Source organism: Stenella coeruleoalba (assembly GCF_951394435.1).
Source record: "Stenella coeruleoalba genome assembly, chromosome: 10".
NCBI lineage: Eukaryota > Metazoa > Chordata > Mammalia > Artiodactyla > Delphinidae > Stenella > Stenella coeruleoalba.
Window position 1 is genome coordinate 41,901,264 of NC_137156.1, and position 22,607 is coordinate 41,923,870.

Genomic DNA, 22,607 nt, shown 5'->3' on the forward strand with positions numbered 1-22,607 from the left:
ACGTACCAGCACTATATCACTACCCGTCGGAAGGGGCGGAGCGATCTTGATGAGGAGTTTCCGGAAACTGTGCAAGAGTCTGAGTTGGGAGCCAAGACTTCCGGTGCGGTTTTTCTTTACGTGTTCGTAAAGTTCTTGGGTGTGAGAGCAACGAGGGTTCCGGATTGAGATCGTGCTTAAGACTTCCGATTCCCATTTGCACTTGGGTGAAGCGGTTAGACCTGAAAGGGAAAGGCTGGAGGCAAACAATTTAACTCAAGTATCTGGGAGCGATTTCGCGCAGTGCAAGACACTCCAGGACTTGTAGTTCCACTCCGGGGAACAGACTCGCCTGACAGCTGCCGGAAGTGAGGCTGCGCGGAATGGCCGCCGCTGCGACCATGGCTGCAGCCGCCCGGGAGCTGGTGTTGCGGGCCGGAGCCTCAGATATGGAGGAGGAGGAGGGCCCGCTGGTGAGAACGCAGGGCTGTTTCTCCTGCAGAGTCTCGTCCGAGCTCCTCACGTCAGAAAGGCCTGGGCTGGGTTTAGGCACAAGGTTGGGAGCTCGGCTGCTACCGGTGATGCTACCCGGTTTGGCTCTCCATACACCTTCCTGGAATCAGACCTGAAACTGAGCGGGGACCAGAATGGCCGAGACTCAGGTTCTGGGGCCACAATTTCAGTTAATCTCCAGATGTTTGGGCAGAATAGAGAAGCAGTGTAGAGTAACGGCTAGGAACATGGCCTCTGGAGTTAGATTGCTTGGGTTCTAATTCCATTTCTGCCACTTACACTGTGTGTCTTTGGGCAAGTTAACTAGTTCCTCTGTGCCATCACTTTCCACACCTATGAGGTGAAGAAAATAAGACCTACTGTATAGATTGTCGGTTAGGATTAGGCAAATGAATACAAATAAGATGGCCCCTGGCATGTAGGTAAACACTATAGGTTAGTTGGCATTTCTAGAAAGGCTGGGGCTCCCGAGTGGGGTGGTGATAGAACACCTAAGATAGCAGGAGTCTAGAGATCTTAAATTCAACTGCAGGTTCTGCTCTGTCCTCTGCATCTCCTCATTTTCCTCATTTGGTCACCTCCGCCCTTTCTGGGTTGCCTGTTGCTGGTCATATTCCCTACCCATCAGCCCCAGTCAGTAAGACTGAGACAATATGAGGCTTTTGGAATTTTTGGACTCAGTATTTACCTATGGCTCCCCAGTGAAAGTCCTTCTCCCCCACTTGAAGGGTTGGTGATTACCCCATTGTATTTTGTTCTCCCCCTTGCTTTCCCATTAACCTGTCCCTCTCCAGGAGGGTGGTCCGGGTCTTCAGGAGCCATTGCAGCTTGGAGAGTTGGACATCACCTCTGATGAATTCATCCTGGATGAAGTGGATGGTAAGTGATGGCACGGGGGTGGGGGGATGCAGTTCCTATAACCTGAGAGGCATGGGGGCTGGAAGTACTAGGGCAGGGGTTAGTGTGTGGATGTTCAATGTGGGGATGGAGCTGTGGAGGAGCTGGATGGACCCTTATGATGAACTTCTATTTGCAGTTCACATTCAGGCGAATCTGGAGGATGAGTTAGTAAAGGAAGCTCTTAAAACGGTGAGGTTTTCCACTATACTAATCTGTCCCTCCACTTACCCTCCCCTCAGAGAAAAGAAGAAGAAAACAATCTCTTGCTCTTCTAATACCACCTTGGTGTCTTACTCTCTAGTCCTTCATTGACTCTGTTCCAGCATCGCTTCACTGACTCCCTCCTGACCTGTCACGTTTCTGTCCTCCCAGGGTGTGGATCTCCGTCACTATTCAAAGCAGGTTGAGCTGGAGCTACAGCAGATTGAGCAGAAATCCATTCGGGATTGTATCCTCCAGCAGAGAAAAAGGGTGGTGTTATTAAAATGGGCATCTTGGGGGGCATGGTGCTGACAGCCCAGCTGGGGCTGCCATCTTCTCTCTGAGGTTTATGTCACCTCAGGGAGAAATTGGAGGGGTCCTGCGGGTCTGAGGATCTCCATCTCCACAGTGAGGCCCCTTGACTTTTTGTGAGTCAGATATCCAAGAGAGTGAAAACATAGCATCTCTGCACAACCAGATCACAGCCTGTGATGCTGTCCTTGAGGTTAGTAACCCTCATAATCCTGAGCCCAGATCATGGTCTCTGGGAACTTTCTTTACGTCATCAGCCTCAGGCGGGGACAGTTAGGGTCACTTCAGGGTGACCTCAGCAGCCGTTTTTGTTGTTGCCGCTATGACTGATGTTATTTGCCAGTGATCTTTCAGGTACCTCTTCCCTTATCATCCACTACCCTCGGACTGATAGATGCTGGAGATTTTACCAAGAAACTTGGGTGGCCCCCTCGTCCCCTACCAACCCTATGGCCATTCAGTAACACTTCCACCTTCCCCCAGCGCATGGAGCAGATGCTGGGAGCTTTTCAGAGTGATCTCAGCTCCATCAGCTCTGAGATCCGGACACTGCAGGAACAGTCAGGAGCCATGAACATTCGGCTTCGAAACCGCCAGGCTGTCCGGGGGAAACTCGGGGAGCTTGTCGATGGTCTGGTGGTGCCCTCTGCTCTGGTCACGTGAGTCATCAGTTTGAAGGGGCATAATGTCTGTACCAAGTAGATGGGCTGGAGCGACCTACCCTACTTACCACATGGGTCTCCATCACGTCACTTCCAGAAACTGATGAGTGGGTTGACAGCGCTTCCTAACCTTGATGCAGGCTTTAGGAATCAAAGATTAGGAATCATCCAGGGTTGGGCGTAGAGAAGGGGGTCCAAGGCTTATGTGGGTGGTGGAGGTGTGTGTGTCTAGGAACAGAAAACTTTGTATGTGTGTCCTGACTCTATGATGCAGTGTAAGAAGGGAGAGGAGACAGAGGCTGGATGCCAGGGGTATGGTTTAGAGTCTAGGGGTGTCTGGGTCTCCCTCCTCCCCCATCCCACCCCTCCTTGCTCCCCAGGGCAATTCTGGAGGCACCAGTCACAGAGCCCCGGTTCCTGGAGCAGCTGCAGGAGCTGGATGCCAAGGCAGCTGCAGTCCGAGAGCAGGAGGCTAGGGGCACAGCGGCCTGTGCAGACGTCCGAGGCGTGCTCGACAGGCTCCGGATCAAGGTGGGGAGGGGGGTGGATACCCTAGAGACTACTCAAACCAGCCTGCCTGAGAAGTCCACCCTGAATTGCCCTGGCAAAGCTCATTGTAGCCTGTGCCCAAGAACTTCACCTTGCCTTTACCTAGCAGAGCACATCTCTGGGTTCCCCTGAAAGTCTTAAGAAATATCAAAGAGGTATTCTCTACTCTTACCCCTTCCATATCCAACATTTGTTCCTTCTCTCAGTACTTCCCAAACAGTGAGGTTGCAGCTTCATGCCCTGTGTTTGGTCCCCCATGTCTAGGCAGTGACGAAGATCCGAGAGTTCATCCTTCAGAAGATCTATTCCTTCAGAAAACCAATGACCAACTATCAGATCCCCCAGACGGCCCTGCTGAAGTACAGGTTGTTGCCCAAACGAAGGGCTGGGGGTGGCCTCGGAGCCCTTGAGCAGCCCAGCATGATGCTGGGCGTCTTGGGCCATCAGGGAGACTGACTGGTCCCTGGCATCTCCAGGTTTTTCTATCAGTTCCTGCTGGGCAACGAACGGGCCACCGCAAAGGAGATCAGGGACGAGTACGTGGAGACACTGAGCAAGATGTACCTGTCCTACTACCGCTCTTACCTGGGGCGGCTCATGAAGGTGCAGGTGAGGCCACGGAGGAAGAGGCAGTCCTGGGCCCCTGGGCTGCGGGGAGGGGCAGCTACGGGGCAATGGGGGACAGGATAAAAAGACATTTTTTTGTTGCACTTTGGGAAGCGATGGTTCCCAGTTCTCTCTGCTCTTTTCTCTAGTATGAGGAGGTCGCTGAGAAGGATGATCTAATGGGTGTAGAAGATACAGCCAAGAAAGATATCCTGGAGCTGAGGGGCCCTCATGCTGGGTCTGGAGAGTGAGGGGGCTTCGGGCTCCAGCCTCCAAGGCACTGCTGCTTACCTTTTTTCTGTGGGACCAAAACCTTTGAGAATGTGATCAAGGCTGTGGCCTCCCTCCCCAGAAAAATGCACAAATCATCCTGACACAGAGTTTTGCATATGATGTTAGGGGGTGTAGAGGCTCCTTAGGGCTCATTCACCGATGTGAGGTGAAGTGGGGCCCCAGAACTGGGAAAGAGGGACCCTGGGGCTGTGTCTGGCTGCTGGGGGCCCCTGGAGGTCCTGAGTCTTTGACCTTCCATCACAGTTGTGATGTGACTGTTTTCCTTGACTCTGACTCGCCACGATTCTTCTCAAAGCCATCCCTCCGCAGCAGGAATACCATCTTCACCCTGGGGACCCGCGGCTCTGTCATCTCCCCCACTGAACTGGAAGCCCCCATCCTTGTGCCCCACACCGCCCAGCGGGGAGAACAGAGGGTAGGAGGAGGAGCAAGCCTTAGCCGACGGGGTGGGGGTGGGGGCGGGAGAACTCCGAGTACAGACCTTAGGGCGAAGCTTCCCCCACTGCAGGCCCGTGGGAGTCCCCTTCTCCAGTCACCCCAGTGTTCTGTGATAAGAGGGTGGGGACCATTGACTTAGGGTGTACAGAGGGGAGAGGTGTGTGATATGTCATGAGGCAGGTGTGAAGGAGGATATGGGAGCAGCAACAGCAGGTGGAGGCGGCGTCTTCTCGTGCCCCCCCTCCCCCTACCTCTTCAGTACCCGTTCAGGATGCTCTTTCGCAGCCTGGACTAGGGGTAGATGGGGAGGGTCTCCTGAGCTCCCATTACCCAGGTTTGCTGATTTCCCAGCTGTGTCCATGGACTGCTGGTACTGGGGTCCATCCCGTCTGTCTCTTTTCCTACCCCTTCCATCCTAGTATCCTTTCGAGGCCCTCTTCCGCAGCCAGCACTACGCCCTCCTTGACAACTCCTGCCGTGAATACCTTTTCATCTGTGAATTCTTCGTTGTGTCTGGCTCGGCTGCACACGACCTCTTCCACGCAGTCATGGGCCGCACGCTCAGCATGACCCTGGTAGGCTCCCTCGCTCCCGGGCTCTTAAAACTCTGTCCCCAGTTCTTGTCAGCACCACAGTGAGGTCACAGCCCTGGGGTTACTGAAACCAGGATCCCTTCATTCTAAAATGCATGAGCCTCATCCTCGCTGTGTGATTCCTCATGAAACCATCAAAGCTTGGGGTCCCAGAGGCTCCTGGGGACACACAGGTGACAGCACCTGAAAACTCAGGGGCCCCTAAACCTTGGTGCTCAGCCCTGAATTCTGCTATGATGGGCTTGTGATCTTAGATCTGGGGAGCAAGGCTGCAGGACCACCCGAGTGGCCAGTGGGCAGGGAAGGAGGGAGCATTTCCCATTTAGATCCCCTCCCTAGTGCCACGTCCCTAGGGGAGCACAAGCATCTGTCCATGGCCACTGGGAAAAGCAAAGTAACAGATGCTCTCTTCCAATCCCCTGCCTGTTCCTAAATCACAGAAACACCTGGAGTCTTACCTCACTGACTGCTACGATGCCATTGCTGTTTTTCTCTGTATCCATATTGTCCTCCGATTCCGCAACATTGCAGCCAAGAGGGATGTTCCTGCCCTGGACAGGTCGCTGAGTTCTGGTCCTTGATGTCCCACTGGCCTTGAAATCTTTGGTCTTGCACCAGCCTGCTCTGACCCGTGGGCTCCTCCTGACCTGAACCATTGACCCAGTTACCATTTGTCTGTCTAGAGGCAGTACTGCTGCTTCCAGACTCACCTTTCACACCCACTCCAGCCTCCACCAGCTATCACCTGTCGATGAGGGTTCCCGCACACACACCCTCCCCCTGGCCCCCACCCCTGACGTTCCTTGCCAGATCTCTGATTCTGATCAAGCCCACAGGTACTGGGAACAAGTGCTTACCTTGCTGTGGCCACGGTTTGAACTGATCCTGGAGATGAACGTCCAGAGTGTCCGCAGCACTGACCCTCAGCGCCTCGGGGGGCTGGACACTCGGCCTCACTACGTGAGGGCGGTCAGGGGTAACGGGCCGTTCAAAGGCAGGGCTCGAAGCCTCGCTGCAGGGGTCACCCAGGTTCACGGTCGTGTCCATGGGCCTGGCTGGACAGCTAGCCACGCTGCGTGAGGGGCAATCTGGGAGTGTGGTCAGACTCAGGGTGGGTTGGGCACTGTTGGGGGAGGGATTGGAGGTGGGAGTCACCCAGAGACCAGTTGGCCAGCTTCAAGGGAGTTGGGGGTTTCATGGGTTGGGCCAGGGGGTTGGCTTGATTTTTCTTCCTACCTTCTTTCTCCCAGATCACACGCCGCTATGCAGAGTTCTCCTCGGCTCTTGTCAGCATCAATCAGACGATTCCCAATGAACGGACGATGCAGCTGCTAGGCCAGCTACAGGTGAGGGGCGGCTGGGAGAGGTTGCCGAGCCACAGCGCTGCTGCAGGGGGCTGGAGTGTGAGGTGGGGGCCCTTGCCTGCTCCTGCCACCTCCTCCTCTCATTTTTTCAGGTGGAGGTGGAGAATTTTGTCCTCCGAGTGGCAGCCGAGTTCTCCTCAAGGAAGGAGCAGCTTGTGTTTCTGATCAACAACTACGACATGATGCTGGGGGTGCTGATGGTACCTGAAGCCCTTTCTCCTTGTCTCCCTCCCTGGAGAATTTGGGTTCCCCCCACTGCTCTGTTACCTCCACGAGGGCAAAGATTATGCTGGCTTTGTTTGGTGTTTTATTCTTGCAGACTGGCACAGCGTCTGGCTATGTACAGTAAATGTGGGGAGAAGGGGATATTCCGACGTGAAGGGCAACTTCTCCCCAAACTTGAGATTTCCCTGTGTCTTCCCTTAGGAGCGGGCTGCGGATGACAGCAAAGAGGTTGAAAGTTTCCAACAGCTGCTCAATGCTCGGACACAGGTAGGGGTATGGGGAAGAGGAAAGGAATAGTCCCATGTGCTGTTTAGTTGAGAGAGAGAGAGAGAGACAGAGAGACAGAAGGGGCCGTTAGCTACGCGGGCCTCTCACTGTTGTGGCCCCTCCCGTTGCGGAGCACAGGCTCTGGACTGGCAGGCTCAGCGGCTATGGCTCACAGGCCTAGCCGCTCCACAGCATGTGGGATCTTCCCAGACCGGGGCACGAACCCGTGTCCCCTGCATCGGCAGGCGGACTCTCGACCACTGCGCCACCAGGGAAGCCCTTCTTTTGTATTTTTTTAATGATATAGACATCCATGAACCTACCACACACCTTGGCAATAAACCCCACCCCATCACCCTGCGTTTCACATAGAGGCACCTCTTGACCTAAATGTTGTCTTTATCATGCCCTGGCTTTTAAAAATACAGCCATAGGGACTTCCCTGGTGGTCCAGTGGTTAGCACTCTGTGCTTCAACTGCAGGGGGCATGGGTTTGATCCCTGGTTGGGGAACTAAGATTCCGCATACCGCATGGTGTGGCCAAAAAAAAAAAAGTAAAAAAAAAATAGAGCTATAGGTATGCAAAAACTAACTATTTGGTTTTGGGTTTGAGTGCCATAAAAGCGAGAATCACAGGATTATTTCATGCATAATTTTTCTAGTATTGTCCTGTTATGACATATGGCTGTAGCTCATTCTTTTTTTTTTTTTTTTTTTTTTTTTTTGCGGTACGTGGGCCTCTCACTGTTGTGGCCTGTCCCGTTGTGGAGCACAGGCTCCGGACGCGCAGGTTCAGCAGCCATGGCTCACGGGCCCAGCCGCTCCGCGGCATGTGGGATCTTCCCGGACTGGGGCACGAACCCGTGTCCCCTGCATCGGCAGGCGGACTCTCAACCACTGCGCCACCCGGGAAGCCCATGTAGCTCATTCTTTTTCACTGCAATATAATGTTACATTGTGTGAATATAACAGAGGACATTTGGATTATTTCCAGTTTCTTGCTCCTGTGAGCATTGTTTTATGAACAATTATGTCTTCTAGCACACATAGATATATCAAAAGTTTTATCAAGAATCTCTCTTGGGGCTTCCCTGGTGGTGCAGTGGTTGAGAGTCCGCCTGCCGATGCAGGGGACACGTGTTTGTGCCCCGGTCCGGGAAGATCTCACATGCCACGGAGCGGCTGGGCCTGTGAGTCATGGCTGCTGAGCCTGCGCGTCCGGAGCCTGTGCTCCGCAACGGGAGAGGCCACAACAGTGAGAGCCCCACATACCGCAAAAAAAAAAAAGAATCTCTCTTGGAGGTAGGAGTAGGCTTGCTGCATCAAGAGAATGCTAGTATTCAACTTTATGAGACAATGCCAAATTGTTTTCCTAAGTGATGGGACCAGTTTATTCCTTACCTGAAATGTATAAGAATTTTCAATGAGTCATATTTTCTCCAACATACGATAGATCAGACTATCTTTGCCTTTCTGGTAGGTGTCTCACTGGGAGCTTGATTTGCATTTTCTTGATTACTAATGAGACTGAGCATCATTTCAAATGTTAAATAACCATACAAATTTTTCTTTTCTGTAAAATGTCTGTCAGCATTTGACCTTTTAAAACTTGGGCTGTTTGTGTTTTTCTTACTGATTTATAAGAGTTCTTAATACATTTACCTACTAATCTTTTGTTGATTGTATAGGTTGCAGATACCTTTCAGGAGGTGTTTTATCTTTTAACTTTTTTTTTTTGGATTTAATTTTATTTAAAAAAATTTTTTTGCCCGCTCTGCGAGCCTTGTGGGATCTTAGTTCCCTGACCAGGGATCAAACCCAGGCCCTCTGCAGTGAAAGTGCAGAGTCCTAACCTCTGGACTGCCAGGGAATTCCCCTTTTTACTTTTTCTATGTTGTCTTATGATGAACAGAAATTTTTAATTGTAACTTGATGAATTTAATAATCCTTATTTTTGTGTCTTGATTAAGGAATCCCTAATTACTCCAAAGCCAGAAAAATATTATACTGCATTTTCTTAATATTGTAGAATTTTGCTTTTCACTTTTAAGCCCTAAATTTACCTAGAATTGATTTTTGTGTATGATGTGAGGTAGGATACTAATTATTTTCTATTTGGAAAAATGATTGGCCTAGAACCATTTATAGGAAGTCCCTTTCTTTCCCCATTTGATCTGTAGTCCTGTCTGTGTCACACAGCAGAACTCCACAAACATGTGCCTCTTGCCTCTAGTCTATTCCATTGATCAATTTGTCTACCTGCAAAACAGTTTTAATTATCATGCTTTTAGGACAAATTCTCCTACCTTCTTTTTTGTTTGTTTTGTTTTGTTTTTGGTGGCACCATGCAGCTGTGGGATCTTAGTTCCGCAACCAGGGATTGAACCCATGCCCCTGCAATGGAAGTGCGGAGTCCTAACCACTGGACTGCCAGGGACTTCCCTCTCCTACCTTCTTTTTCATCATTATCTTGAGTATTATTGGCCTTTTGATTTTTCATGTAAATTTTATGATCAGCTTATAAGTTTTCAGAAAAGCTTATTAATGATTTTGAATGTAGTTGCATTGATCAGTTTAGAAGAATTGATACTTTTTGATATTGAAACTTCCCATCCACGAACATGGCCCCTCTCTACATTTTTAAATGTATTCTTTATTGTCTTTTGATAACCTTTTATAGTCTTCAGCACAAAGATATTGCAAACCTTTTGTTAGAATTGCTCCTAGGTAGGTGTAATATGTAGCTTTAGTCCTACTAGGAATACATAAATCCTTCCCAATTCTTTACCTTTAATTTCTTATGTCTTTGATCTTTTACTCTTCTGGCCAGGACCCTATGACAGTTTAATAGTTGAATAATATCCTGTTCCTGAGTTTAAAAGAAATGCTTTTATCATTTTCTCATTAAGAGTAATGTAGATGTAGGTGTTTTTGTAGATGCCCTTTATCAGGTTAAGAAAATTCCTTTTAATCACTCTTGCGCTAAGAGTTTTTATCATAGTTTTTCCTGCTAGAAGTAAATCTACATTTATTTAGGGATAATTACTAAGAATAATACTAGGAATTACTAGAAATAATAACTACATTTTTTTTTCTCTCTGTTTGGACTTTATTCTTTTAGGATTTGTCCTTTAAATAAACTGTTGTTCCTTAAATATTGTGTTTTAAAAAAGAAATTTACTTGTTTGAAGTGGTGTTAGAAATGCTGTTGATTTTTGTACATGGATTATATAGCCAGCCACCTTCCTAAATTCTTTCTTTTTTTTTAAGTATCATTTTAACTTTTTTTAAATTTTTTTAACTTATTTATTTATATTTGGCTGTGCTGGGTCTACATCGCTGCGTGGAGGCTTTCACGGTCTTTCTCTGGTTGCGGCGATCAGGGGCTACTCTTCATTGCGGCGCGCGGGCTTCTCACTGCGTTGGCTTCTCTTGTTGTGGAGCACAGTCTCTAGTTGCGTGGGCTTCAGTAGTTGTGGCACTCGGGCTCCATAGTTGTGGCTCATGCATGGGCTTAGTTACTCTGCGGCATGTGGGATCTTACTGGACGAGGGATCAAACCCGTGTTCCCTACGTTGGCAGGCGGATTCTTAACCACTTCGCCAGCAGGGAAGTCCCCTAAATTATTTCTAATAATGTTTTTGGAGGTGTGTGTGTGTGTTTCTTTGTAGGCGTTCATCATCTCTGAATTGTGACAGTTTTATTTCTTCTTTTCTGATCCCTATGTATTTAATTTCTCTATGTCTTTATTCTCTTACTGCATTGGCTAGTACCTCCAGTACAAAGCTGAATGGTTGAATAGAAGTGGTGACAGTGAGAATGCTTATCTCTTCCTAATTTTAAAAGGAGTGCTTTCATCATTTCCGCATTAAGAGTACTGTTGTTGTAGGTTTTTTATAGATATCCTTTATCAGGTGAAGAAAATTCCTTTTGATCCCTAGTATGCCAAAAGTTATTAATTTTTAAAAAATCATGAATAGGTATTGAATTTTTAATCAAGAATGTGTGCTTTTTCTGCATACGTTGAGGTAATCATATATTTATGTTTTTAAAAATCTACTATGTCATGGGTGGGATAAATTAGGACAACTATATATAAAATAAACAGCAAGGACCTACTGTATAGCACAGGGAACTATATTCAATATCTTGTAATAACCTATAATGGACAAGAATCTGAAAAAGAATGTATATATCTATCTGTATATATATCTATATCTGAATCACTTTGCTATACACCTGAAAGTATCACAATGTTGTAAATCAACTATACTTCAATTTAAAAAAAAATCTACTGTGTGGTATATTACATTTGTAGATTTTAGAATGTTAAACCATTCTGGATTTGGTCTAATTCATATGGGATTTTTGCTTCTCTGTGCAGAAGTGAGATTGGCCTGTGATGTTCTTTTCTTGTACTTGTACTTGTGTGGTTTTGGTACCAAAGTCATACTGGATTTGAAGAAGGTGGGAAGGAAGTATTTCTTCATTCTTTTTATTCTGAAAGAGTTTGAGATTGAAATGATCTCTTCCTTGGAAGTATCTTAGAACTTGCCAGCACACACATCCAGGAAGATTTAAAAATATGAAATTCCTGGGCTTCCCTGGTGGCACAATGGTTAAGAGTCCGCCTGCCAACGCAGGGGACATGGGTTCGAGCCCTGGTCCGGGAAGATCCCACATGCCGCGGAGCAACTAAGCCCCCGCGCCACAACTTCTGAAGCCTGTGTGTGCCCTAGAGCCTGTGCCCCGCAACAAGAGAAGCCACCGCAATTAGAAGCCTGCGCACCGCAACGAAGAGCAGCCCCCGCTTGCCGCAACTAGAGAAAGCCCGCGCACAGCAATGAAGACCCAACGCAGCCAAAAATAAATAAATTAATTAAAAAAAAAAATTGTGGCACTGCCATTTAAAAAAAATATACTATGAAATTCCCTCTAAGTACTCCTTTTATTGAGTTCTGTAGGTTTGAGTATGTAGCATTTTTATTATTCAGTTCTAAGAATTTTTATATTTCAGTCATTTCTTCTTCAATCCATGAGATTTTTTAGATGAGTGTTTTAAAATTTCCAAAAGTAGTTTTTTATCTTTTTGTTATTAATGTCTAACTTAATTGCATTGTGGATGGAGAATGTGGCCTTTTGGTACTGAATATTTGAAATTTGAAAATTTTTTGAAATTTGTTTATATTTGCTTTGGCCTAGGACACGACCAACTTTTGTAAATGTCCAATGTTTTTTTTAAATTTTTAAATTTTTTAAAATTTGTTTATTTGGCTGCACCGGTTCTTAGTTGCGGCATGTGGGATCTAGTTCCCTGACCAGGGGTCAAACCCAGGCCCCGTGCATTGGGAGCACAGAGTCTTAGCCACTGGACCACCAGGAAAGTCCCCCATGTATGTTTGAGAAGATTGTGTATTCTTTGATTGTCAGGTGTGGAAATCAAGCTCTTTAATTCTGAGGTTCACATCACCTATATTTTTACTGATTTTTTTTTGTCTACTTATCAGTAGTTGAGAGAGAGGTTTTGAAATTCATAAGTTTATCAGTTTTTCACTGCAGTTTTTTTTTAACATCTTTAATGGAGTATAATTGCTTTACAATGGTGTGTTAGTTTCTGCTTTATAACAAAGTGAATCAGCTATACATATACATATATCCCCATATCTCTTCCCTCTTGCATCTCCCTCCCTCCCATCCTCCCTAACCCACCCCTCTAGGTGGTCACAAAGCACCGAGCTGATCTCCCTGTGCTATGCGGCTGCTTCCCACTAGCTATCGGTTTTACATTTGGTAGTGTATATATGTCCATGCCACTCTCTCACTTTGTCCCAGCTTACCCTTCCCCATCCCTGTGTCCTCAAGTCCATTCTCTTGTAGGTCTGTGTCTTTATTCCCGTCCTGCCCCTAGGTTCTTCGTGACCTTTTTTTTTTTTTTTAAGATTCCATATATATGTGTTAGCATACGGTATTTGTTTTTCTCTTTCTGACTTACTTCACTCCGTATAACAGACTCTAGGTCCATCCACCTCACTACAAATAACTCAATTTCGTTTCTTTTTATGGCTGAGTAATATTCCATTGTATATATGTGCCACAGCTTCTTTATCCATTCATCTGTCGATGGTCACTTAGGTTGCTTCCATGTCCTGGCTATTGTAAACAAAGCTGCAGTGAACATTGTGGTACGATTCTTTTTGAATTATGGTTTGCTCAGGGTATATGCCCAGTAGTGGGATTGCTGGGTCATATGGTAGTTCAATTTTTAGTTTTTTAAGGAACCTCCATACTGTTCTCCATAGTGGTTGTATCAATTTACTTTCCCACCAACAGTGCAAGAGGGTTCCCTTTGCTCCACATCCTCTCCAGCGTTTACTGTTTGTAGATTTTTTGATGATGGCCATTCTGACTGGTGTGAGATGATATCTCATTGTTTTGATTTTGATTTTCATTACTCTAATGATTAATGATGTTGAGCATTCTTTCATGTGTTTGTTGGCAATCTGTGTATCTTCTTTGGAGAAATGTCTATTTAGGTCTCCTGCCCATTTTTGGATTGGGTTGTTTGTTTTTTTTGATATTGAGCTGCATGAGCTGCTTGTAAATTTTGCAGATTAATCCTTTGTCAGTTGCTTCACTTGCAAATATTCTCTCCCATTCTGAGGGTTGTCTTTTTGTCTTGTTTATGGTTTCCTTTGCTGTGCAAAAGCTTTTAAGTTTCATTAGGTCCCATTTGTTTATTTTTGTTTTTATTTCCATTTCTCCAGGAGGTGGGTCAAAAAGGATCTTGCTGTGATTTATGTCATAGAGTGTTCTGCCTATGTTTTCCTCTAAGAGTTTTATAGTGTCTGGACTTACATTTAGGTCTTTAATCCATTTTGAGTTTATTTTTGTGTATGGTGTTAGGGAGTGTTCTAATTTCATTCTTTTACATGTAGCTGTCCAGTTTTCCCAACACCACTTATTGAAGCGGCTGTCGTTTCTCCACTGTATATCCTTGCCTCCTTTGTCATAGATTAGTTGACCATAGGTACATGGGTTTATCTCTGGCTTTCTGTCCTGTTATTGATCTATATTTCTGTTTTTGTGCCAGTACCATATTGTCTTGATTACTGTAGCTTTGTAGTATAGTCTGAAGTCAGGCAGTCTGATTCCTCCAGCTCTGTTTTTTTCCCTCAAGACTGCTTTGGCTATTCGGGGTCTTTTGTGTCTCCAAACAAATTTTAAGATTTTTTGTTCTAGTTCTGTAAAGAATGCCATTGGTAATTTGATCTTGATTGCATTGAATCTGTAGACTGCTTTGGGTAGTATAGACATTTTCACAATACTGATTCTTCCAATCCAAGAACATGGTATATCTCTCCATCTGTTTGTATCGTCTTTAATTTCTTTCATCAGTGTCTTATAGTTTTCTGCATACAGGTCTTTTGTCTCCCTAGGTAGGTTTATTCCTAGGTATTTTATCCTTTTTGTTACAATGGTAAATGGGAGTGTTTCCTTAATTTCTCTTTCAGATTTTTCATCATTAGTGTATAGGAATGCAAAAAATTTCTGTGCATTAATTTTGCATCCTGCAACTTTACCAAATTCATTGATTAGCTCTAGTAGTTTTCTGGTGGCATATTTAGGATTCTCTATGTATAGTATGATGTCATCTGCAAACAGTGACAGTTTTACTTCTTTTCCAGTTTGTATTCCTTTTATTTCTTTTTCTTCTCTGATTACCATGGCTAGGGCTTCCAAAACTATGTTGAATAATAGTGGTGAGAGTGGACATCCTTGTCTTGTTCCTGATCTTAGAGGAAATGCTTTCAGTTTTTCACCATTGAGAATGATGTTTGCTGTGGGTTTGTCATATATGGCCTTTATTATGTTGAGGTAGGTTCCCTCTATGCCCACTTTCTAGAGAGTTTTTATCATAAATTGGTGTTGAATTTTGTCAAAAGCTTTTTCTGCATCTATTGAGATGATCTTGTGGTTTTTCTTCTTCAGTTTGTTAATATGGTGTATCACATTGATTGATTTGCATATATTGAAGAATCCTTGCATCCCTGGGACAAATCCCACTTGATCATGGTGTATGATCCTTTTAATGTGTTGTTGGATTCTATTTGCTAGTATTTTGTTGTGGGTTTTTGCATCTATATTCATGAGTGATATTGGCCTGTAATTTTCTTTTTTTGTAGATCTTTGTCTGGTTTTGGTATTAGGGTGATGGTGGCCTTATAGAATGAATTTGGGAGTGTTCCTTCCTGTGCAATTTTTTGGAAGAGTTTGAGAAGGATGGGTGTTAACTCTTCTCTAAATGTTTGATAGAATTCACCTGTGAAGCCACCTGGTCCTGGACTTTTGTTTGTTGGAAGATTTTTAATCACGGTTTCAATGTCATTACTTGTGACAGGTCTGTTCATATTTTCTATTTCTTCCTGGTTCAGTTGTGGAAGCTTATACCTTTCTAAGAATTTGTCCATTTCTTCCAGGTTGTCCATTTTACTGGCATAGAGTTGATTGTAGTAGTCTCTTAGGATGCTTTGTATTTCTGTGGTGTCTGTTGTAACTTCTCCTTTTTCATTTCTAATTTTATTGGTTTGAGTCTTCTCCCTCATTTTCTTGATGAGTCTGGCTAATGGTTTATCAATTTTGTTTATCTTCTCAGAGAACCAGCTTTTAGTTTTATTGATCTTTGCTATTATTTTCTTTGTTTCTATTTCATTTGTTTCTGCTCTGATCTTTATGATTTCTTTTTTTTTTTTTTTTTTTTTTTTGCAGTAAGCGGGCCTCTCACTGCTGTGGCCTCTCCCATTACGGAGCACAGGCTCCGGACGCGCAGGCTCAGCGGCCATGGCTCACGGGCCCAGCCGCTCCGCGGCATGTGGGATCTTCCCGGACCGGGGCACGAACCCGCGTCCCCTGCATCGGCAGGCGGACTCTCAACCACTGCGCCACCAGGGAAGCCCCTGATCTTTATGATTTCTTTCCTTCTACTATCTTTGGGTTTTGTTTGTTATTCTTTCTCTAGTTCCTTTAGGTGTAAGGTTAGATTGTTTATTTGAGATGTTTGTTGTTTCTTGAGGTAGGATTGTATTGCTATAAACTTCCCTCTTAGAACTGCTTTTGCTGCATCCCATATGTTTTGGATCATCGTGTTTTCATTGTCATTTGTCTCTAGGTATTTTTTGATTTCCTCTTTGATTTCTTCAATGATCTCTTGGTTATTTAGTAACGTATTGTTTAGCCTCCATGTGTTTGTGCTTTTTACGTTTTTTCCCCCTGTAACTGATTTCTAATCTCATAGCGTTGTGGTCAGAAAAGATGCTTGATGTGATTTCAGTTTTCTTAAATTTACTGAGGCTTGATTTGTGACCCAAGCTATGATCTATCCTGGAGAATGTTCTGTGCGCACTTGAAAAGAAAGTGTAATCTGCTGTTTTTGGATGGAATGTCCTATAAATATCAATTAAATCTATCTGGTCTGTTGTGTCATTTAAAGCTTGTGTTTCCTTATTAATTTTCTGTTTGGATGATCTGTCCATTGGTGTAAGTGAGGTGTTAAAGTCCCCCACTATTGTTGTGTTACTGTCGATTTCCTTTTTTATAGCTGTTAGCAGTTAGTTGCCTTATGTATTGAGGTGCTCCTATGTTGGGTGCATATATATTTATAATTGTTATATCTTCTTCTTGGATTGATCCCTTGATCATTATGTAGTGTCCTTCCTTGTCTCTTGTAACAATCTTTAAAGTCTATTTTATCTGATATGAGTGTTGCTACTCCAGCTTTCTTTTGATTTCCATTGGCATGGAATATCTTTTTCCATCCCCTCACTCTCTGTCTGTATGTGTCCCTAGGTCTGAAGTGGGTCTCTTGTAGACAGCGTATATATGGGTCTTGTTTTTGTATCCATTCAGCAAGCCTATATCTTTTGGTTGGAGCATTTAATCCATTCATGTTTAAGGTAATTATCAATATGTATGTTCCTATTACCATTTTCTTAATTGTTTTGGGTTTGTTTTTGTAGGTCCTTTTCTTTTTTTGTGTTTCCCACTTAGAGAAGTTCCTTTAGCATTTGTTTTAGAGCTGGTTTGGTGGTGCTGAATTCTCTTAGCTTTTGCTTGTCCGTAAAGCTTTTGATTTCTCCATCGAATCTGAATGAGATCCTTGCTGGGTGGAGTAATCTTGGTTGTAGGTTCTTCCCTTTCATCACTTTAAGTATGTCATGCCACTCCCTTCTGGCTTGTAGAGTTTCTGCTGAGAAATCAGCTGTTAACCTTATGGGAGTTCCATTATATGATATTTGTCATTTTTCCCTTGCTGCTTTCAATAATTTTTCTTTGTCTTTAATTTTTGCCTATTTGATTACTATGTGTGTTGGCATGTTTCTCCTTGGGTTTATCTTGTATGGGACTCTCTGCACTTCCTGGACTTGGGTGGCTATTTCCTTTCCCATGTTAGGGAAGTTTTCGACTATAATCTCTTCAAATATTTTCCCTGGTCCTTTCTGTCTCTCTTCTCCTTCTGGGACCCCTATAATGTGAATGTTGTTGCGTTTAATTTTGTCCCTGAGGTCTCTTAGGCTGTCTTCATTTCTTTTCATTCTTTTTTCTTTATTCTGTTCCACAGCAGTGAATTCCACCATTCTGTCTTCCAGGTCACTTATCCCTTCTCCATCAGTTATTCTGGTATTGATTCCTTCTAGTGTATTTTTCGTTTCAGTTATTGTATTGTTCATCTCTGTTTGTTCTTTTATTTTTCTATGTCTTTGTTAAACATTTCTTGCATCTTCTCGATCTTTGCCTCCATTCTTTTCCGAGGTCCTGGATCATCTTCACTATCATTATTCTGAATTATTTTTCTGGAAGGTTGCCTATCTCCACTTCATTTAGTTGTTTTTCTGGGGTTTTATCTTGTTCCTTCATCTGGTACATAGCCCTGTGCCTTTTCATCTTGTTTGTCTTTCTGTGAATGTGGTCTTTGTTCCACCTGCTGCAGGATTGTAGTTCTTCTTGCTTCTGCTCTATTTCTGTTTTGTAGACAGGTTCATTTGTACCATATTAGATTCCACAAAAGATTTTTAAGTGGAAGTAGTTTATTTTTAAATGGAATAAAAGTTTCATTTTCACCTTACCAGATCTTACTATTTGGGTTGGGTTTTTTGTTTTTCTGTTTTTTCTTTTTTCTTTCCCTATTTTAATTCCTCCCTTCCATTGTTTTTTACTTGTTTGTTTGCTTTTTCATTTTAACTCTGTGTTTTGGGAAATTTCAAATATACATGCTATATAGAGGATAGCATGGTGAACTCCCAGGGGCCATCACAGATCTTCAACCAATAACAACTCACAGACAGTTTTGTTTCATCTGTATCAACACTCACTGTTCATCCTTCTCCCACCTGTCCCCCCTACCCACAGTGATTTTGAATTTAAAAAGTTTGTTTTTTTTTGTCTGCATTGGGTCTTTGTTGCTGCACGTGGGCTTTTTATAATTGTGGCGAGTGGGGCTACTCTTCATTGTGGTGTGTGGGCTTCTCATTGTGATGGCTTCTCTTGTTGCTGAGCATGGGCTCTAGGCGCACGGGCTTCAGTAGTTGTGGCGCTCAGGCTCAGTAGTTGTGGCACACGTGCTTAGTTGCTTCACAGCATGTGGAATCTTCCCAGACCAGGGATCGAACCCATGTCCCCTGCATTGGCAGGCAGATTCTTAACCACTGTACTACCAGGGAAGTCCCTGAATCAAATCCCATACATCCTTATCACTTCATCTGTATCAGGATGTGTTTTAAAAACCACAATACTTTATCACACTTAAAAAAAATTATCACTTTCAGGGAGTTCCCTGGTGGTCTAGTAGTTAGGATTTGGTGCTTTCACTACAGTGGCCCAGGGTCAGTCCCTGGTCGAGGAACTGAGATCAGCCGTGTGGTGCAGCCAAAAAAAGAAAAAAAACACTCTCAAAATAGCCAGTATTCAGGTATCCCCAGTTATCTCATAGACAGTGGTTCAAGTCAGGATCCATATGCGTCCATACATGTCTCTCTTTTTTCTTTTTTTTCACGAGTCTCTTTTTAATCTATAGATTTCCCTTCCATCTTACCCCCCTGCCCCGCTCTGCAATTTATTTGTGGAAGAAATGGAGTCATTTGTCATGTAGAATGATGTACAGTCTGGATTTTGCTGACTGCCTTCCGTGGCATGCCTAAACTGTTCCTTTTTTCCCATAAATGTGTAATTCGATGGAAAGATTTGATCAGGTTCCAATGAGATTTTTCTTACAAGGCTGTTTGAGAGGTAGTGGTGTGTACGTCTATCAGGGGCACATAATGTCTTCTTGGCTCTCTTTTTGCCAGTAGCATCAATGATCACTGCCTAGACCATTAGATTTCTGTACTTATCAGTGTCTCAAAAATTTCCATCTCCTTATCTGTCTGTGCTGCATTCTGAGTCAGTTCTTTAATTATAAATTCCAATTTGCTCTATCATGCTTCCAGGTATTTCTAATCTGCGATTTAGCCAGTTGACTTTTTAAAACTTTTTAAATCATTTCTTTAAAATTCCATTTTGTTTCAAGTCTTTCCATTCCTAATCTTGTTAATTGGTCATGTTTGTGTCTGTACCTTTAACTTCTTTGAACAGTTTTTACAGAATGTACAGCTGCTCTGTATCTGACAGTTCTAACATTGGCAGTCTTTGGAGGTCTAAGTCCATTGCTTATTGTCTGTGCTGACTCTCGTGGTAGCTTGCTTTCTTCTGTGACTGGTGATCTTTGAGTTCTTTTCTTGGTCTTAAGCAGTCATAGGGGCCTAAATTGGGATCGAGGAGATTTCAGAGAAGATTTACCTCTCCTTTTGCAATAGCTGAAAGATGCTGTCCACATGGGTCTACAATGGCACCTCTTTGAGGCTCTTGTGAGAGACCAGGCTCAGCATCCCCACTCAAGGCTAGCATGAGGCTCAGCTTCCCAATAGCAGAGTTGCCATGGCCACTTGCCTTCTGGTAGCCCTGCCTCTCCCAGTTATCCACTTCTCTGGTTCCAGCCCTCTGCTCCCAGCTCAATTTTTTTCAAATGTAATTAAAAAAAATTTTTTTTTTTTGAGGAGGGTAATCCTTGGAGATTTCCCCTACTTCTTGTGAGTCTGGCAGTGTCTTAAAGTATATGACCTTTGCAGAGTTTAGCTGTTCTGTTATGGGAGTTTTCTAAGGACCAAGTTGGGCATGATGCCAGAATTGGGGAAAATCTGCCAACACCAGTAAACTCAACTCTGTATGTGTGTATGTTTCTACAGGAATTCATTGAAGAATTGCTGTCTCCCCCCTTTGGGGGTCTGGTGGCATTTGTGAAGGAAGCTGAGGCTTTGATTGAGCGTGGACAAGCTGAACGACTTCGTGGGGAAGAAGGTCTGAGAATGGGGTGGTTATGATGGGGTCAGTGGAAAGGTGAATGGAAAAGAAAAATTCAAGGATGCAGATTACATGGGGAGGGTGTCGAGCAGGAAAGAGTGGGTTGGGAGAACACTAGGAAAGAGGGCTTGCATGGTGAGGGTGGCTATGCCTTGGGGAAGACGTAGAGGGATCAAATATCACTTAGCCATGATCTCTTTCCTCCTACTCTCAGCCCGGGTTACTCAGCTAATCCGTGGCTTTGGTAGTTCCTGGAAATCTTCAGTGGAGTCTCTGAGTCAGGATGTAATGCGGAGTTTCACCAACTTCAAAAATGGAACCAGTATCATCCAGGTGACCTGCAGTTCCCAGTCCCCACTCCCACCCCACCCCATCACTGATTTCCCCCCCTCTTTTCTCTGGGCTCAGAATCATACAAATGACCCTTGATCTTCAACTACTAGCTGTGCCCAAAGTTCTGGATGAGCCCTAACCTGACTCCTAATCATCATCCCTAGCACCACGCCAACTCTCATCCCTCTGTGACTTTCTCTGAGCAGGGAGCGCTGACCCAGCTGATCCAGCTCTATCATCGCTTCCACCGGGTGTTGTCTCAGCCGCAGCTCCGAGCCCTGCCTGCCCGGGCCGAGCTCATCAACATCCACCACCTCATGGTGGAGCTCAAGAAGCACAAGCCCAACTTCTGATGCACCGGACCCTGGGAGCCGCCAGCCCTCTCCATGGACTTCTGTGCCCCATCCCATACCTTTCTTCACCTGGGGGCCCCCTTCCAGTTCTTCCCTTGCCTCCCAGGTCCTTGACATGCCTCACCCTTCCTTCATTCCCAGGACCCTGCCTCATCAGGATAAGCTGAATCCCTTTGGCTTTCAGAATCTCCCATGTCTTCAGGTTTCCCAGGACCACTTCCTCCTGGGCTTCCAAAATGACCTTTATTATTTTTCCAGTTTTGTCATTCCTCTCTTTCCCTCCACTGCCCCACCCCCAGGGCTTTTTTCTTCTCCCAGTAAAACCTTCTGGTTCACTGAGCTCTTGTCACCATGTTATGAGGTGTGAAGCCTCGACTCTTCGAATTGGTGTGGCAAGGGGAGAGACTGCCTCATAATGGTTGATTTTTTTTTTTTCTTTTCCCTCAAAGTGAGTTCTTTTCTGTAGCTTTTTGACCTAAGATCTCAGCAATTTGAACACTAACCAGTCCCCTCCTGGCTTGAGAGTTACACCAAGGTCAGTCTGCAGAAAACAATAAATATTTAACATGACATAACACTCTTTTCCCATTTCTTTTCTCCTTCCTCCTGGGGCCTTCAAGTAGCCCCATCTCTGCTCCAGGGTCATCTTTGCTCTCTGACTACCTCCTGGGCCTACATCCCTTCTGGTGGGTGTCCAGAAAGTAGGGGCACACGGTTACCTCTCACCTCTAGCTACCTCAGGCCAAAAGAGTGGCTGTAGTGCTTTTAGGGTGGAGACTGTTTCATGAGTAACCAGCCTGGTGGAGGAAATGGCCCTGGTTAAGGTGGCAGATGCATCAACGGCTGTGCCACCTTGGGCACTGTCCAAGGTCTGCCTTGGCTCCCTGACACCAACACCAGCTCTCTTTGCCTCCTGCCTCCTCAGGCTGACCCTGGGATTGCCTCCTCTCCTTCAGTGTCAGCTCCCTAGCTCCTCTGATGTGGTTGTCACAGCCACTTGCTAGAGGGCTGCCGTACCCACACCACTGGGGCATTAGTAGGCCAGGTTTGCAATGTGACCATCTCATCCATTTCTATGACTCGGCGCCTGCCTGCTGCCGCTGCCTGTACACCTCGTTTGAACTCAGACTCTAGACTGGGGAGACACGGGGGCGCCTTAAGTCCTAAGGGGGAAGGCCTGGGCAGTCAGGGGAAAATGGTAATTTGGCGACGCTTCCTCCGCCCCTATAGCCTAATCATTCCCTCCCAGGCCCCGCTTCGGCACTCTGGATGCAGGCCCAGCCCGCCCGCGGAGGCAGAGAGAATAAGAGTACAAAGGGGTCCCGCGTATGGCCTGAGCGCGGGTGGCTGAAAGCGAGGACCGCGCAGAGCGAGGCAGAGCTGGACCGTTTTCTGCCCGCGGGCCCTGCCGATTGGCTGCCGCCGGGTGGGGGGGGGGGGGTGCGGTGGGGGGGCGTGGCAGGGTCGCTGGAGCCGCTTTCTCCGGCTCCCGCCGTTTTGGGGTTCCGCCCCATCTCTGAGAGCAGCGCTCTGATTGGCTTTGGGACCCATATCTCTGAGCTTCAGTCTCAAGGACTGAAGAGCCGGGGAGGGTGCAGAGATGGTGGGGACTGAGGGCGGCTCCTGACT

At 45.4% G+C, this 22,607-nt stretch overlaps 1 protein-coding gene across 3 annotated transcripts; it reads left to right on the forward strand.

The window, feature by feature from the left end:
• The first annotated feature begins 59 nt into the window (after positions 1-59).
• Positions 60-21,538, forward strand: VPS52 (VPS52 subunit of GARP complex). 3 transcript variants are annotated; one of them, XM_079934156.1, is made up of 20 exons: positions 60-557; positions 1,287-1,371; positions 1,529-1,581; positions 1,765-1,840; positions 2,031-2,098; positions 2,389-2,564; positions 2,948-3,098; positions 3,381-3,481; positions 3,593-3,725; positions 3,872-3,929; positions 4,298-4,431; positions 4,874-5,029; positions 5,488-5,606; positions 5,884-6,007; positions 6,298-6,393; positions 6,504-6,611; positions 6,838-6,903; positions 20,178-20,289; positions 20,507-20,625; positions 20,832-21,538. In XM_079934156.1, exons 1-20 carry the CDS (start codon positions 363-365, stop codon positions 20,976-20,978), a joined length of 2,277 nt encoding a protein of 758 aa, XP_079790282.1. In that variant the 5' UTR covers positions 60-362; the 3' UTR covers positions 20,979-21,538. The 3 variants fall into 3 exon arrangements, with proteins under 3 accessions (XP_079790282.1, XP_079790280.1, XP_079790281.1); XM_079934154.1 differs by having other exon boundaries at positions 60-452; XM_079934155.1 differs by lacking the exons at positions 60-557; positions 1,287-1,371 and having other exon boundaries at positions 1,542-1,581; positions 2,027-2,098.
• The last annotated feature ends 1,069 nt before the right edge of the window (positions 21,539-22,607 follow it).

Coding starts and splice junctions, on each gene's coding strand:
- VPS52 (XM_079934156.1), top strand. CDS start 363: ATGGCCGCCGCTGCGACCATGGCTGCAGCCGCCCGGGAGCTGGTGTTG. Junction 1,582..1,764: donor TAAAGGAAGCTCTTAAAACG/GTGAGGTTTTCC, acceptor CTGTCCTCCCAG/GGTGTGGATCTCCGTCACTA. Junction 6,612..6,837: donor TGATGCTGGGGGTGCTGATG/GTACCTGAAGCC, acceptor GTCTTCCCTTAG/GAGCGGGCTGCGGATGACAG.